General features: G+C 43.9%; 1 protein-coding gene across 2 annotated transcripts in view; it reads left to right on the top strand.

Annotated features, from left to right (window-relative positions):
* Positions 1 to 17,729, top strand: part of NWD2 (NACHT and WD repeat domain containing 2) — a 63,153-nt gene that overhangs the window by 35,657 nt on the left and 9,767 nt on the right. Inside the window, exons 3-5 of one of the 2 annotated variants that reach the window (XM_081924322.1) lie at positions 4,275 to 4,391; positions 13,109 to 13,312; positions 17,304 to 17,448. In XM_081924322.1, the coding sequence (XP_081780448.1) occupies positions 4,275 to 4,391; positions 13,109 to 13,312; positions 17,304 to 17,448 (466 nt within the window). Of the gene's footprint in view, positions 1 to 4,274; positions 4,392 to 13,108; positions 13,313 to 17,303; positions 17,449 to 17,729 lie in introns of those variants that run through there. The other variant, XM_081924323.1, reaches the window with a different exon arrangement.

Below are 17,729 nucleotides of genomic sequence, written 5' to 3'. Positions count from 1 at the left end.
CATTGTTTGGGACAGCACCCACAAAGGTCCCAGAGAAGGCATTCTGGAGACCCACCTGGGCAAAGGTTAAGGTTCCTTCCTTGGATCCCAATATATTGTTGGAATACAACCACCCAGCATTGATACCCAAAGTTGACAAGGCTGCTATAGCTCCTCAGCCAGTATAGGGTTGTGCCCTGGGACTCTATCACAACCCCTCCTCTTAAGACTCTTCAGTTACTCAGTTCTGCTTCTCATTGTCTTGGTTTGTATATATGAATTAAGCAACTGCATAAGCGGCAAAAGCTATGAGAGAACCTCCACTTTCTCTCCACGCTGAGAAACAGCTTTTCCCCCCACTGTGTGGTACCAGAGAAAGCTAAGGTGTATGGGGGGGGGGGGAAGGAAGCTTATTTCTGATAAGGTCTCTGCTAGGGGCGGGACTGAGGCCATAGGGCACAATTGGCTTGTCCCTAAATTGTGGCCTACAGGCTCTTCAGCAGATTATTCCAAATTTAAAAGGTGCTTCCCATGTAAATTCCACCTTGTCAAAGACTTTGCTCCCTTCACTGCATCCTCATTGTGCCACCCCGCAGAGCTTTCCTGGGTAGAGTGGGGCGTTTTACAGTCTGGCCCAAGGTAGTTAGCAGAACCAACAGTAGTTTTGCTGTTTTGCAAAGAATTTTGAGGATAAAATTGCTTGCATCCACTGGGACCTTGACTGCACTATTACAGCAGATGGGTTTTGAGAGGTGTGTGTGCAGAGCACTGTCTAGTCCTGTTGTGCTGGATGAGTTTCATTTAGTAAGGCTTGAGGAAGTGGGCAAGGTGCGACCACTTGTGCTCTGGACCCTTGACACTCTTGGCTGATAAAAACTATCAGGGAGGGGACTGTTGGCAATTCCTTTCTAGGCTCAGTTCAGAAGTTCTGGTTATGACCTACCCGTATTTTTCGCTCCATGAGACGCACCTGACCATTAGACGCACCTAGTTTTTAGAAGAGGAATGCAAGAAAAAAAATATTTTTAAAGGGAGCGCTGAGCAGAGCCTGTATGCATCCCAGGCTCTGCTCAGCGCTCCCTTTCACGAGCCACGTGGAGAGTGTGTGCGGCGCTTGCAGGCAGCCCTTCTCCCTCCTCTGGGGGAAAAGCCCCCAAGAGACGCACACAGGCTCCACGCGGCTCGTGAAAGGGAGTGTGGCTCTTGGGGGCTTTCCGGGAGGTGGGGGAAGGGCTTGAGGGGCTGCCCTCTGTCCCTTCCCCCATCTCCTGCAAAAGCCCACAGGAGCCGCGCACCCTTTAAAGAGCGTGTGGCTCCTGCGGGCTTTTCTACGAGGAGGGAGAAGGGACTGACGCGGCCAGTCACTCCCTTCTCGCTCTTGGGGAAAAGCCCGCAAGAGCTGCGCGGAGCGTGTGTGCGGCTTTTGGGGGCTTTTCCCGCCTGCATTCGCTCCATAAGACGCACACACATTTCTCTTTACTTTTTAGGAGGGGAAAAGTGTGTCTTATGGAGCGAAAAATACAGTATAAAGCTGTCAATGGCACAGGGTCACAATGCCTCAAGGATCATCTCTCTGCATATGAGATGACCCAAACCTTGTGATCATCATCTGATGTCCTTCATTGTGTGCCTCCTCCTTGAGAGGTCTGGAAGATGGCAACGTGAGAATGGGCCCTTTTCTAAAGTGCCTCCCTGTTTGCTCTCCCCAGGGAAGTTTGCCCAACATCTTCATTACATATATTCAGGTGCTAGGCAAAAATATTCCTCATCTCCCAGGCCTCTTTGTCTAATTAAACAATTGGGCCCTTCGAAACTGCAGGAGGTATTGTTTTTGTTTATTTTTCTATTATGTAATTTTGCATTTTTATATTGTAAACACTACCCTCAGATGAAGGGCAGTATAGAAATTGAATAAACGGTAATGGTGATGATGATTGTGAATTCATCTCATAATGTAGTTTTTCAAGGCTTTGAAGGATGCAGTCCTGTACAGTGGTACCTCAGGTCAAGTACTTAATTCGTTCCAGAGGTCCGTTCTTAACCTGAAACTGTTCTTAACCTGAAGCACCACTTTAGCTAATGGGGCTTCCTGCTGCTGCCGCGCCGCCGGAGCCCAATTTCTGTTCTCATCCTGAAGCAAAGTTCTTAACCTGAAGCACTATTTCTGTGTTAGCGGGGTCTGTAACCTGAAGCGTATGTAACCCGAGGTACCACTGTACTCTCTTACTTAAGGACTTAACTTCTGGACTTAACTTCTGAGTAAGCATGCATAGGACTGTACTGTTGTAGAGTTGTACAAATGACAGAGTGGAGTTTCATTCCAGGCATCTGGAGCATATAGCAGACCGAAAAGTTTGTAGAGTGCAGCTTTTCTCCTGTTATGACTCATTTCATAGCACATTGTTGGCACCAGACAAACGATGAGCTGATAATAGCAGCTGCAACACCCCCTCTCAGAGCACTCCGCATGCAGTCTCCTTCTCTCCTGTTCCCACACCTTCCCTTGTTCCTCCTGTTGCACAGTCCTAGCCCCCACACCCTGCAAATATCCCCCATACTTCATCATGGGGAAAGGTTTTGGGTTTTTTAGCTGATCTCCGCATTGGGGCCCTAATGTGTAAATTGGATGTCAGAATTTGCAGGCACAGGGGAAACGGTGCAATTCAGCAGCAGCAAATACAGTGGTACCTCTGGTTACATACTTAATTCATTCCGGAGGTCAGTTCTTAACCTGAAACTGTTCTTAACCTGAAGCACCACTTTAGCCTCCTGCTGCCACCGCACTGCTGCTGCGCAATTTCTGTTCTCATCCTGAAGCAAAGTTCTTAACCCAAGGTACTATTTCTGGGTTAGCAGAGTCTGTAACCTGAAGCGTATGTAACCTGAGGTACCACTGTATAGGCAAAACATACTGCCCGAAATTATTTTGCCAGTCTTTGCTCCTTTAAACATGGCAGTGTCCCTCTTTTCCATCTGAGCTAAATTATGAAGTGAAGTGATGCCACACTGTCTCACTTAATCTCTTTAAATAAATATAACAACTTCCCCCCCCGCACAAACACACACGTACACTAACTTGCATCTTATTAACATTATTCAAATTAGATCTTTAGGCAAAATCGAAAGTCTAAACAACAAGCCATCTGTCATTTTATATTCACTGAGACTATTGCTTCCAAAACAACAAAATATTAAAGGGGGGGCGGGGAATGGCATTATGGGGGTCTGAGTTGTAGTGGTTTGTCTTCTATGGAAGGTACAGTGGAGGTTTCAAACCTGGCTTCTTTTTAATTTCCTTTGCTTCGTTCATTTCTCCGTTATTCCTTTTTAACTTTTGAGCCACCTGCCGAAAGTGAGCAAGGCTGTTTCTTTCTTCTCAAACTGCTGGCCTTAAATGTAGAGACAGACGTGAGGCTGATCTTTCCCCAGAGTGATGGAATCCACACTCAAACCCGCCCCCAAATTCTGAACTTCATCTTCAGACCTAACCAACACTAGCTCTGTGGTTCCACTCAATGAACCCACACCAAGATCAGGCCCCAGAAAACACCAAACATTTTTTTAAAAAATATTTCAAGACCTGAATGGCATATGCAAAATGTCACACAAAAGAACTTTTTCCCTCATGGGCACTTGAGATACTGAGAAACTTTATCTTTCTTTCTTTTTCCATTTAAAAAGATTCTAGCCATCATAGTTATAAATGGTTGCTGGTGGCAATCAAGGCTCTGTACAGTGGTACCTCAGGTTAAGTACTTAATTCGTTCTGGAGGTCCGTTCTTAACCTGAAACTGTTCTTAACCTGAAGCACCGCTTTAGCTAATAGGGCCTCCCACTGCTGCCACACCGCCAGAGTACGATTTCTGTTCTCATCCTGAAGCAAAATTCTTAACCCGAGGTACTATTTCTGAGTTAGCAGAGTATGTAACCTGAAGCATATGTAACCTGAAGCGTATGTAACCTGAGGTACCACTGTACAGGTAAATAGCGTCAGTCTCTAGGATTCTGGGAGGGCCCCCCCCCAAAGTGTTCTTGTTCTGTGCCGCTGGGGGCATAGCTGTCAACGTTTCCCTTTTTTTAAGTGAAATTCCCTTATCCCGAATAGGATTCCTTGCAAGAAAAGGGAAAAGTTGACAGCTATGGCTGGGAGTCCCCTACCACCCAAGATTAAAAGAGGGATCAAGCTCAAACAAGTAAACAAAGTCAACACCAAATCTCTGATTGCTTCGTTGTTATATGTTGGAATGTTAAATTGTGAAGTGTATTAAGAACCACATTGTTTGTTGGATTTCCAGGTCATTGACCTATACTGGGGAGTGGAACCAGAAGAATGGGACAGACCAGAGTTGCAGAAAACTCGTATGAGGCTCCTAGAAGATTGCTTGAAAACATCTGCAGGTCCATGTTTTGTTGTGGGTATAAAAATACTGCTTTATCTAATTAACCTACAAGCCGTAGTGTGGTTATAGATGCTTTCCTAAGGACATACCTTTAACAAACAACCTAATAGTTCACTTTATTTTAACCTCACTCTGTAGCCACTACAGAGTGCCTATATATCAGCAACCCTTCCAATAACCTCATGATGTTACTGATACCCCTGTGAAAATTAGTTATGTAAATTATGCTGCACAGGAGCTGATCTTAGTCTTTGCTGCTTCATCGGAGGGAGTATATATATTACGTAACGCTTGCAGATTTGTTTTTAGAGCAACTGTTTCAGGTTTTGGATGTTTTGGATGGGGCTGAAACAGGGGTAGCCAGTCCTACAGATCTTGGCTGGACTTCAGCTTCCATCAGCCCCAGCCAAGATGGCCAGTGGTGAGGAATAATGGGACTTGCAGTCTAGCAGCCTCTGGAAGACACCACACCAGCCGCCACCACAATAAAACTATTGCGGTAACCCACAAACAGATGCAGCAGAATAGCAAATTTTCAGCAGCAGAAGTCTTGCTGTAACAAATTTGATACTTGGCCTTGCTGGCTGGAGCTGACAGTAGTTGGATTCCAACTGCCACATGTTTCTCATCCCTGCTCTGTATCATTGTAATCGCCACCAGCTGTATCTTCTTGCTCTCCTCCAGGGTTGAAAGCATGACCTTTCTTTGCAGCGTCTTGCTCCACTCAAGCCAGAATCATCTTCTCTTGCTTTGTCTCAGGCTTTGTGGGCCAATTTCAGAAGCCAAGTAGCTTGTGGGAGCTATTTAACTGCCAGGGGCACCTTCAGACTTTTGCAGAGAATGGCTCCCTGGTCAGACCTAACAAGACCATTTCCCAAAGTGGGTCAGATCCCATTTGGGCTGGCTATGTTGCCTAATAATAATAATAATAATAATAATAATAATAATAATAATTTACTTATATCCCGTCCTCCTCAGCCGAAGCTGGGCTCAGAGCGGCTAACAACAGTCAAATAATACAGCATTCTAAAATGAATTCATTGTAAAATCAGTTCAAATCAAATTGATGGCAACCATTGAGCTAGAGTTCTGTGAGGATTACCAAAGGAAGGGGTCAGGCTGTGCCTCGGCCAAAAGCCTGGTGGAACAGCTCTGTCTTGCAGGCCCTGCAGAAAGATGTCAAATCCCGCAAGGCCCTAGTCTCTTGTGGCAGAGCGTTCCACCAGAAAAGCCCTGGCTGTGGTTGAGGGCAGCCTAACTTTCCTGTGGCCTGGGACCTCCAAGATGTTATCATTTGAAGACTGTAAGGTCCTCCGTGAGACATACCAGGAGAGGCGGTCCCATAGGTTCAAGGGTCCTAGGCTATATAGGGCTTTAAAGGTTAAAACCAGCACCTTAAACCTGATCCTGTACTCCACCGGGAGCCAGTGCAGCTGGTATAGCACCGGGTGAATGTGATCCCGCAGCGAGGATCCCGTAAGGAGTCTCGCCGCGGCATTCTGCACCCGCTGGAGTTTCTGGGTCAGTCTCAAGGGCAGCCCCACGTAGAGCGAGTTACAATAATCCAGTCTGGAGGTGACCGCCGCGTGGATCACAGTGGCTAGGTCAGGGCGAGAGAGGTAAGGAGCCAACTGCTTAGCTTGGCGGAGATGAAAAAATGCCGCCTTTGCTATAGCTGCAATCTGCGCCCCCATGGAAAGGGAGGTGTCGAAGACTACACCCAAACTCTTAATGGACGGTGCTGGCACTAATTGCGCCCCCGCAAGAGATGGGAGTTGATGCCAAATATCTTGGGCCTTTTCTCAAAGAGTGTGTTGACGGCCCTCACGGTCTCCTGCTTCTTGACCACAGCAGGAGCTGGGGCCACCTTCTTCGCCTTGGCCTGTTTTCTCCCTATGGCAGCTTGATGAGGGAGGAAATCTGGCAGGTGAACATACTACAGGTGGACCTATTGGGAGTGTCAGGAAATAAGCAGGAGCTGTTAAAAAGTTACCATAGGGATTGTGTTTGTTGCAGTGAATTTTTACCAGAAACACTGTATGTATCAAGAAGGAGATTGGGGGAAAGGGGGTTGGGAAAATAGGTGCTGTGAGAAATGAGGCGAGGAGAGAGAGAAAGAAATGAGCAGATAAGCAAAGAGAGAAGGGGGAAGAGAGAAAGAGAGGCAGGCAAGAAGTTGGTGGAGGGAGAGAGAGAAATATACAAATAAACAATAAATCAAAATGGATAAACTAAATATTCTAGTAATTGTCACCCATGGTTTGCTCACATGCATGCAATAGCTGAAAATTTGCTGTTTCATATGCTGTAGGCCTGTGGCTTTTAGAGATATATGCTTTTAATATTAGAGGGAGAAAGAGTCACCTGTTTTTTGTGGAAGGTTCAAGAACCATCTTGGCTTTTTATTGTTTGAAGATGACCATCAATAGGAGTATATTAAAACTGCCAAATATAGCATAGGCTTCTTAGCCAGTGAGTTATCTTAAACAAGACAACTTCGCTAAGATTTTTGTGTGGCCATAAAGAGTTTCACCACAATTTCAGATCTGAAGGGAAAATGTAGAAATTGCCTTTGTCACTTGTTGACAGTTTTTGTGTTATGCAGACTTATGTTTGCTTTTAATTGCTCGTTATGCTAATGCATTCAAAGAAGTTGAGCTGTAGCTCATTTCTAACAATTTTCCAATCACAACTTAGAATTTGAATGCTCAGAGCGCAGAGATTAGCAGAGTGCTGAATCACAGTGGTTGTTAAAAGAACAATTCCATTCATAGATTATCCCGTCTCAAGAAGTATTTGGAACAGGCTCAGTTTTGTGGAGATACTTTCATATTTTTTCCTTGTTGGATCTGTTAATGGGCATCCTGGATTACAAAGTTATAAGCAACAGATTCGTTTCATTAAAAAAAAAGTGGAGAAATTGGAGGAAGAGTTGTAGTACGGGACACTGATAAGCGCTTAATATAGCTTTGTGTGAGTTTTCTTTTCTTTAAGGCTCTGTACCAAAGAATAGCAGGGAATAATAGGAAAGTAATAGAAGATATTTCTCTATTCATGTTTGTTGTGTCTTCTCTATTCATAGCAGCAAATTCAGCAAAGCAATTGGGTGGCAGGGGGTGGGTAGCAGCAACTTCCCTGCAGATACCGTATTTTTCGCTCTATAGGACGCACCAGACCACAAGACGCACCAAGTTTTTGGAGGAGGAAAACAAGAAAAAAAAATCTGAATCTCAGAAGCCAGAACAGCAAGAGGGATCGCTGTGCGCAGTGAAAGCAGCAATCCCTCTTGCTGTTCTGGCTTCTGGGATAGCTGCGCAGCCTGCATTCGCTCCATAAGACCCACACGCATTTCCCCTTACTTTTTAGGAGGGAAAAAGTGAGTCTTATAGAGCAAAAAATACGGTATGTGTGCAACTAACTCAGAGATTCCCTGACCTCCTGCCATCCCAATGAATGCAACACCAATTCAGTGGAATGACTTTTTCTTTCACAACACATTCAACAATCGTGAGCTGCTTGTATAGCTCACCTCCATCTTTGAAATGTATTGTGATTGACATGGCCGATGGTTGATTGTTAGATGCCCCTACCATCTTCTGCAGTTAGGCAGACACCTTGGAGCTTTGGACCAGCAACGTTGGCGAGAAAATTGCATTACCATTGCTGTTTGATCCATTTGCTTCTTTACTGCCTATAATTTTAACTTTGCTGGTAGGCATTTTTTTCCTCAATGAGGCTGCTGTAAAGGCAAAGGACCCCTGGCCGTTAGGTCCAGTCGCAGACGACTCTGGGGTTGCGGCGCTCATTTCGCTTTATTGGCCAAGGGAGCCGGCATACAGCTTCTGGGTCATGTGGCCAGCATGACTAAGCTGCTTCTGGCAAACCAGAGCAGCACACAGAAACACCGTTTACCTTCCCGCCAGAGCGGTACCTATTTATCTACTTGCACTTCGTGCTTTTGAACTGCTAGGTTGGCAGGAGCAGGGACCGAGCAACGAGAGCTCACCCTGTCGCAGGGATTCAAACCGCCGACCTTCTGATCGGCAAGCCCTAGGCTCTGTGGTTTAGACCACAGTGCCATCCGCGTCCCAAAGGCTGCCGTAGCTCTGCTCAAATGGAGTAGTCATTTCCTACAAGCTTTTGGTCACACTGCTGTTGGGAGGCTAATCTCTTTATGAGCCAGGTTTTTGTATAGCATCACGTGCTCCTCCAGCATCGCAATTTCAGTTTGTGCAGAAGTCGTCGTTCTCTCCCACACACAGACACCAGTATGTCACAAGGACACACTGGTGCTTCCGTTCTTCTTTGTAGCAGAAAGGTCGATGCCTAGCCATCCCTCACTTTGATCAAATGTCATTTCAAAAGATGAAGGCAAAATATTATTATTTTCAGGCCACATGTGCCTGAATTTTCAGAGAAACAAAACATGATTAAACAGAGAAACACCGAGCACTATTTTCTCATCTTTTGGTCTGACAGCCAAGAGGCAGAAAAGCATTGCTTAAGGGCCATGATGTCCTGTTATTCAAAGCCTCTCTTTAGCATTGGCTTGGATACTAACAGTGAGTCCGAAATAAAAGGGAATGGAACTGAGAGTTGTTGATCCTTCAACCCCTCGATTGCCAGGATTGCTTGTTCTGGTTTGGGCAGAAGACAGAGTCAGTGCAGCTGTTTTCCGAATCATGTCCACTGTTTGCTCCGGACTATGACAAAGCAGAAATATACACTGGTGTGTTTTGTTTTTTAGGGAGGGGAAGTGAAAAATTAAAAGTCAAAAATTGAATTTCTGTAAAACCATTATTTATAAACTGCTAAATGATGCTCTGAATTCTAAACAATTGAAATGGAAATAAATCCCTGCTAGCTGGTTGCAGTGGAACAGACAAGAAACAAAAGGAATAGAAAAGGGAAGAGTGGGGGATCTGCATTGTGTTCTCAACAGACTCTAGATACATGTAAAATTTGGTCACTGTGCGTAATGTTCTCCAAGTTCAGCTTGTTAAAATCCAAAAATTTTCTTCTTCTTCTAAACAAATCTTTGGCAGTATTTGAAACATCTGCTTTTGCTACAGGTGGTTTCAAAGTAGCTAAGAAAATAGATTTTATTTCCTCAAGTTTTTCAATGGCTAGAGAATGTACTTTTCTTTTTAACATGTTGATTCTATGTGTTATTTGCATATTCCATCCTGCTTTTTTAAATCACTCTGGAAGCTGCACAAAGGTGGCATATAAAGCTTATATTAAAAACCTTCTATAAGAAAAACCACTTCAGTAGTTCAGTGGGAACATTTTTACATAATCTTTACGTTTTTAAAATTAGTGTGGTAGTGGATGGAATGTTCAAATCCTTACTCCACCATGAAACTTAGTAGCTGAATTTGGACTGGTGACATTCGCCCACAATAACACACCTCATAAGTTGTGTTGGAATTTCTTGAAGGAATGCTGAGATAAAAATATAATAAATTGGTTTAAAAAGAAAGAAACTCATGTCCTTTTCACCGCAATAACTCAGTTGCTGAGATAAGTAAGAATTTGTAATTATTTGCATAACAGCTTTTAGACATTCCTACTGTCTTTGAATATGATTTTTTTTAATTTCTAAACATCAACTAGTTCTAATAGAATGCCATCTAGTGGCTCAATATGATATGCTATTTCCATGTGTGACTGTTGAACAATTTTTAATTTCTTTGAGGGCTAATCTCCTCATTATGTTAAATATTGGAAATGTATACTCGATTCTGACCCAACTAAGCCTCCTGGTGTATATTTTGCTCTATGCACTTCCAGAGTTAACACTGAATGCATTACTTCTGGTAAATGAGCCACCATAGCTGCTAGGGGGCTGTGAAAATTTGTGTCCCAGGCTCTTTAGACTCTACCTATGTACTATCTGAAACCAAAGGGTTGTCAGATTTGAAATATCTGGCTCTCCTTACCCCGCTATTCTTACCACTCAATCCTGAATGTTTACGCAGAAGTAAGTGCCACTGACTTGGTGGCAGTTACTCAATAGCAAGAAATTCTATGTGGGATTGTTTCCATTATTTTTATAAATTACTTTTCTGTGAGTGACTGGAAGATTTGAACCTTATTCTGCTCTGGTTTCACTTTGCTGTCAGGAACATTTATGGCGGGTTTTATTTTGGGAGCTAAGTTGTTTGTAGTCCCACTTTCCCCTTTGATTACTCTCATTAATAATCAACTGTACAGGAATCAAGTCAAGAGGGGCTACTATTATCTGCGTATAAATTAGGAAGATAATCTACCTCAAAGTCTGTAGAGTATGTGTGGTGCTTTTCATCAACATCATGACTCACCTGGGATATTAAAGCACCTCAGGATGAAAAGCCTTCTTGGGGCTCATCCAGATTACCTATTTATTGAGCATTCCTTTGGAATTGTTTGTGGGGAAGTTACATTGCAAAGAGCATTCATCCTGATTTACTGAGTAAATCAAAAAGTCGATTATTATTTTTTAAGTGGATTTCCTGGTTATGCCCTTGAATCCCTTCCCCAAAATACTGACAATCTGGAAGCGCCTTCAGATTCCACTTGTATTGTCATTTCAAGCTCCCCAGTAATTTAGCTTTAATTGCTTTGAACAATGGTCTTCAGCTTAAAATCTTAGCACTTTAAATTATTTCAGTTTGACTTTTCCAGAAGACAAAGAGGCACTTTTCAGAAATCCTTGGGAATTCAACTTTTATGTATTCACTGTGTTGTTTAGTAGTGCCTTTTAAAATGTAAGTAGGTAGGTAAGTAGATTTAGTAGTTATTAGCTTTGGCTGATTAAGTCAGAAGTACCTGTTCCCATTACTTGCCATTTTCCTAACTAACCAAAAGTCTGTGATTTTAAGTGGCAGACAGAAATTCAAATGACACCAGGTTGCAGGGAGTGGATAAAAATACAGTGGCGTGGTTTAAAGCAAGCTATGGGGCTTATGTGAACGAGCAATGTGCTAACGCACGGTGCTTAAAAGTTCCCACAGCACCCACTTTCTCTGCTACCAAAACAAACCAGTGGCTGGCTTCCATGTCATTGGAGCTCAGGCGCATGGCTTGCTTCCTCCAAACATACCTGTCAGTTGCTCGTGTGGTTGCTCGAGAGTAACCAGGCAGGACTCTGACCTGTCTTTTATAGGCTTTATTTCGGTGCAAACTATTTACAGTGAAGAGCATCAAAAGTTCATGTCTGGCTCAATCGCTAGCAGAATCCGGGAGTGGTCTGTTCTTGAACCTCCCCCAACATAAAAGTTCCGTCACCCCCAGCCTTTTCCTCCCCTCCTTGCGCCTCAAACTACTGCGCATGACGGGCAATGGCAAGGATGTGCTCCCCGCCTCTCCGGCTTGCTCAGTCGCAGTGTTAAGGCTCTTTCTAGCATCCTCTGATTCCTGCCCCTCTTCTCCACTGGAGGTGGGGCTTTCCTCCTCGCCAGAAGAGGAACTGCTTCGCAAGATTTTCGGAGGCTCCCTGTAACACAACTCCCCCTCTATCTCTCGCCTCTGAGCCGATGGCAGTTCCCTGACAATACCACAAATGGTAAGCAAGGTTTGTCCGTAGCTTACCACCTGTGGTTTGGGGAAAACAAAGCATGATCCCAGGTTTGGACAGCATGACAATCATCTTCTATCTTGTTTCATCTGTGATGTAGCAGAACTAGAAGAGGAGCACTGTGGGAGCTTTAGAGAAGTGTGGGAACTTCAGAGCAGCACGTATCACCACACAGCTTGTTCATATTAAACCATGGTTTGTTTTAAATTATGATCTAGTGTGATGTGACCTAGTATTGAAGGTGCTCGAGAGAATCACCAGTTACCTACCTTCGCTTTGTAGAAAAATTATCTTGTAAAGCTTCCCTCCATGGTCTCTTCTTACCGCACACAAGCAGCCCAATTGCTATTTACAACGAATGCTATTTGCAACACTGCTTTAAACGATAGCAACAGTCTGTTGTTAAATTTTATTGATACATCTTTACTGCAGGGAGGGAGGAGGACCAACAACCAAAGAAGCAAAGTAGCAGCACACTCACGTTGAGCCATGGTTTGTTCATGTTGAGCCATGGTTTGGTTTAGTGTAATGTGCAAACCAGGCCTGTATCTGTAGGTTTGCATGAACACGATGCACAGTTCCCCAAAAATAGACCAGAGGCAATTGTACTTCATCCAGCAGAGCTTTCCTTGCTAGCTAATGGGGCCTCCTGCTGCTGCCGCACTGCCGGAGCACGATTTCTGTTCTCATCCTGAAGCAAAGTTCTTAACCTGAAGCACTATGTCTGGGTTAGCGGAGTCTGTAACCTGAAGCATATGTAACCCGAGGTACCACTGTACAGTGGATGCTCGGTTGCGAATGTGATCCATGCGAGATGCACGTTCGCAACCCGCAGCACATGCGCAAGGTGAAATTTAGCACTTCTGCACATGTGTGACCCCCGAAACCCGGAAGTAACCCATTCTGGTACTTCCGGGTTTCGGTGGGTCCATAACTTGAAAAAACACAACCTGAAGCGTCTGTAACCCGAGGTATAACTGTACTTATAATAAGACTAAACCTTAACACTATAGCATACAGAAAACCACAACAGAAACAAAGAGTTTTTCCCCCCCAATGGGCAACAGTATCTTCATAGCAAGCAAGCCATGCACAAACTAGGTAACTCAGACATCACTTAGTATGTCTTTAGCTTTGTTACTAAACTTTACTTTGTCTTGCACGTCCACAGGGCCTTCTGGGAGAAAAATATGGCAGCATCCGAATACCAGGAGAAGTGGAAGCATCTGAATTTGAAATGATTCTGGATGCTGCTATCGAGGCCAAGCTGGAAACAAAGATTTTGGAAGAGTGGTATTGCAGAGACGAGAACTCAGTGCCACCGATGTATTACCTCAAACCAAAATTTGAAATGCCGAGAAACAATCCCAACATGGTAAATCGCCTTCCTGAAATGTATAGGTTTCCATTTGTTTCATAGTCATTGGATGTCATAGTTGACAATAATTAACAATTTACCACGTTTATGGAGATAACCTCTTCTTCGCTTCTTCCCCAGTGTGAGCAGGAGGAACAAACTTCATGGCTTGGTATTGCCTCCAAACTGGGGGGTCATCATCTATTTTGCTACCAAACAAATCACAATGTGTAAAGCAAAGTTTGGCCTATGACTTAGCAATCATATATTTTTCCATGTTGTTGTTTAGTCGTTTAGTCGTGACCGACTCTTCGTGACCCCATGGACCAGAGCACGCCAGGCACTCCTGTCTTCCACTGCCTCCCGCAGTTTGGTCAAACTCATGTTGGTAGCTTCAAGAACACTATCCAACCATCTCGTCCTCTGTCGTCCCCTTCTCCTTGTGCCCTCCATCTTTCCCAACATCAGGGTCTTTTCCAGGGAGTCTTCTCTTCTCATGAGGTGGCCAAAGTATTGGAGCCTCAGCTTCAAGATCTGTCCTTCCAGTGAGCACTTAGGGCTGATTTCCCTAAGAATGGATAGGTTTGATCTTCTTGCAGTCCATGGGACTCTCAAGAGTCTCCTCCAGCACTATAATTCAAAGGCATCAATTCTTCGGCGATCAGCCTTCTTTATGGTCCAGCTCTCACTTCCATACATCTCTACTGGGAAAACCATAGCTTTTACTATACGGACCTTTGTTGGCAAGGTGATGTCTCTACTATTTTTCCATAGAATTGTGGAGTTGGAAGGGACCAGGAGGTTTACTGTGTTATGTGAACTCTGCAATTCTCTCCAAGAATCTGTCAGAATTGTAGGACTGCAAGGAAGCTAGAGGTCTCTAACAGAACTCTCAGCATCCTATTAGTTCTCAGGATTCCACTGGGAAAGTCGTAGCAGTTAAATTGGTAAACCTACTGTGTAGACTTATGCTTACACAGACATCTCAAAGGCCCTTCTGTTATCACAATCTAGCTTCTATTACTGTTACATCTCCATCTTATTCCTCCATCTGTTTCTCCATCGGTTTGCTGGCCAGGAGCTGTGAGTGCAGTTCAAGAGCCCAAGCCAGACCACCCTTGAATAAAAAGTTCAAACACTGCGCTGGTTTGAAGAGATAGGGAGGCATTCATATCTAGCGGCTGTTGAGCAAAATAAATTGATTGCAATCCAGCTCTCAGCTGGCAAGAGTCCATAGCACACACAGAAACATGCACACTATCCCAGGGTTGGCATTCTTCCTGGCACTCAGCAGAACAGCCAACGTTTCATGAGAATGAATTATCCTCTTATTCAGCTACAGAATCAAGATACATTTGTAAAGCAGAACGGGATCCCTCCCTAAAGTTGTCCACAGCTCCTAGCAGAGTTGAAATCTGTAAACTAATAGGTTCAAAGGGCGATAACACTGTGCCAAACTAAATCCCGTTGAACTTCAAACTGATTTCAAACTTGTTCAGTTGTTAGACAAACACAAAAGCAGCTTTCTTTTATATATTTATCATTTTATGCATGAATGACTGTATTGAAATATATTATAATAATAATAATAATAATAATAATAATAATAATAATAATAATAATAATAATAATAATAATTTATTATTTATACCCCGCCCATCTGGCTGAGTTTCCCCAGCCACTCTGGGCAGCTCCCAATCAAGTATTAAGAACAATACAGCTTTAAATATTAAAAACTTCTCTGAACAGGACTGCCTTCAGTTGTCCTTTAAAATTAAAATAGTTGTTTATTGCCTTGACATCTGCTGGGAGGGCGTTCCACAGGGCAGGCGCCACTACTGAGAAGGCCCTCTGCCTGGTTCCCTGTAACCTTGCTTCTCGCAATGAGGGAACCGCCAGAAGGCCCTCGGCGCTGGATCTCAGTGTCCGGGCTGAACGATGGGGGTGGAGACGCTCCTTCAGGTATACAGGACCAAGGCCATTTAGGGCTTTAAAGATCAGCACCAACACTTTGAATTGTGCTCGGAAACGTACTGGGAGCCAATGCAGATCTCTCAGGACCGGTGTTTTGTGGTCCCAGCAGCCACTCCCAGTCACCAGTCTAGCTGCTGCATTCTGGATTAATTGCAGTTCCCGGGTCACTTTCAAAGGTAGCCCCACGTAGAGCGCGTTGCAGTAGTCCAAGCGGGAAATAACTAGAGCATGCACCACTCTGGCGAGACAGTCTGCGGGCAGGTAGGGTCTCAGCCTGCGTACCAGGTGGAGCTGGTAGACAGCTGCCCTGGACGCAGAATTGACCTGCGCCTCCATGGACAGCTGTGAGTCCAAAATGACTCCCAGGCTGCGCACCTGGTCCTTCAGGGGCACAGTTACCACATATTGAAACAAGAGTTAACCTGGTTAAGTTTGATTAATACGGAGGTGTCAGGCTTTTGAGCTGCTCAGTGGCCCCAATATTTTGGGGCAGAGAACAGCAGCACCCCAATATTTGGGGGACCGCCACCCACCACGTGCCCCAGCCTTCACCCAGAAGCCAGGTGGCAGCTGGGACAAACAAGCACAGAGGTCACCCTCTGCCACAATCATCTGGGCAGCATCACATGACGCATCATGTGACACGTCACCTGACTGCACCCCCTCAATATGGGGGGCAAGTTGGCGCCCCTGGAGCGGCTACAGGAGATTTAAGGTCTGAAACAGAAGCCCAGTACACTGAGGCCTCAGATTCCTTTTTAAGGCATAGAGAGTACAGGGCTGCTGCACAGTTTATGAACTGGACTCCTTGATATAACAACTAGAATTATGATTTTTATATCTTTTATGGGGGGGGTCATATTTGACCTCCTGACCTGAGGTTTCCCACATCTGTAATTTTGGACTTATAAATCTTGTTACTTAAAAAAAAAAGAATATTACAGCTATGTTTGTTACTGGTTTTTTTATCCAGATGTTTTATTCGTTTTCACATTTGTTAAGTTTGCTGAAATTGTGCGTTACCTTGCAATCCCCCTTGAAATCTGTGCTGAATGTAGATGTATTTTGAATAACACTATATGACATTAGAGACATAAACTAGCCAGATATAAGGGTTTTTATGCAATGTTGATTTTAATGTGCGAGATAGAAGAATAGGTTTTCCCTCCTTCCATTAAAACAGTGTTATTGTGCAATTTTATGATAATTCGTGGTAGTAATTTATTGTGTACTGTTAAGCCTCACACCTATCACTCTCTAATCATAAGTCTTGCTCAAATTTGCATGTACAAATTTCTGTACATTGATTGATCTATGTGTGCAGCAGAATAGATAGGGCCACTTCAAAATCAAGGCAGCTGAGGGAGAAATTTGCATTGCTTTTCTGAAAACAGAAAACTCCCACAGCAGGGAATGGGCTAACCTAGAACATTTCCCCTTGCTTTGTTAGCCTTTATTTTTCGTAATTTTTTAACGTGAGAGAGTCTTCAAAGTGTGTAGGCAGAAGTGGTACTGTCACCCCTTTCACCTCATGCTGAACTAGAATTCTGAACTGGAAGTGTGTGTAGACTCAGCTTTGATAAACAGCAGCTAAATGTATGAACTGACTCCATTGAAATGCACTGCATATCAGGTGACATGAAGCAACATGAAAGTTCTGCCTGAAATATTATATCACAGTTCTCTCTAGAGTATCTGATACCCAATTATAACATTCAATTTGTCACTTGATGTTGCAGTAATTTTGTTAGGGATATGGATGTGCAGGGCAACTCTGTAATGAGACTTTCCTTATTTTCAGTAGGTGTTATACTTCTTATTACCTAACCTTCATGGTGTAAGCCCCATCTATTCCAGGCATTCCTGGAAATAAGGAAAAAGGAGAAATGTCTGACTATGGGGGAACTTCGTCTTTGCTATGTTATTTTAGCTACTGTTGCCTGATCTCTTAAATGCAACCCTGGTGGTTGGTGAAGAAATCGATGCTGGCATCTACATCTTTAATTAACTATTTGTTTTTGTTGTTGTTTTAAAGATGGAAGCATCTTCGAACCCTGTCAGTGACAGCAAATGGCAGGAGATATCAGAAGAGATTAAGACGATGATTAAGACAGCTGTGAAGATGCTTTATGAAAAGGGGAAAATGAAACACAGTCAAGCAAAGAGATATCTTTCCTCTGGTAAACATTGAATTCAGGCATGCAGGGTACAGACGGTCTTACATATATTTCTGTGATCAGTCAAGTACATGCAAAAAAGGAAACATTTTCCTTTTATTTTGATTGTAGTAGGTAAAGGGACCCCTGACCATTAGATCCAGTCATGACCGACTCTGGGGTGGTGGTGCTCATCTCACTTTATTGGCCGAGGGAGCCGGCGTACAGCTTCCGGATCATATGGCCAGCATGACTAAGCTGCTTCTGGCGAACCAGACCAACACACAGAAACGCTGTCTACCTTC

Source organism: Podarcis melisellensis (assembly GCF_964234715.1).
Source record: "Podarcis melisellensis genome assembly, chromosome: 9".
Lineage (NCBI taxonomy): Eukaryota > Metazoa > Chordata > Lepidosauria > Squamata > Lacertidae > Podarcis > Podarcis melisellensis.
Note: the sequence above shows the minus strand (reverse complement) of the source record. Positions and strands in the feature narration are given on the sequence as shown.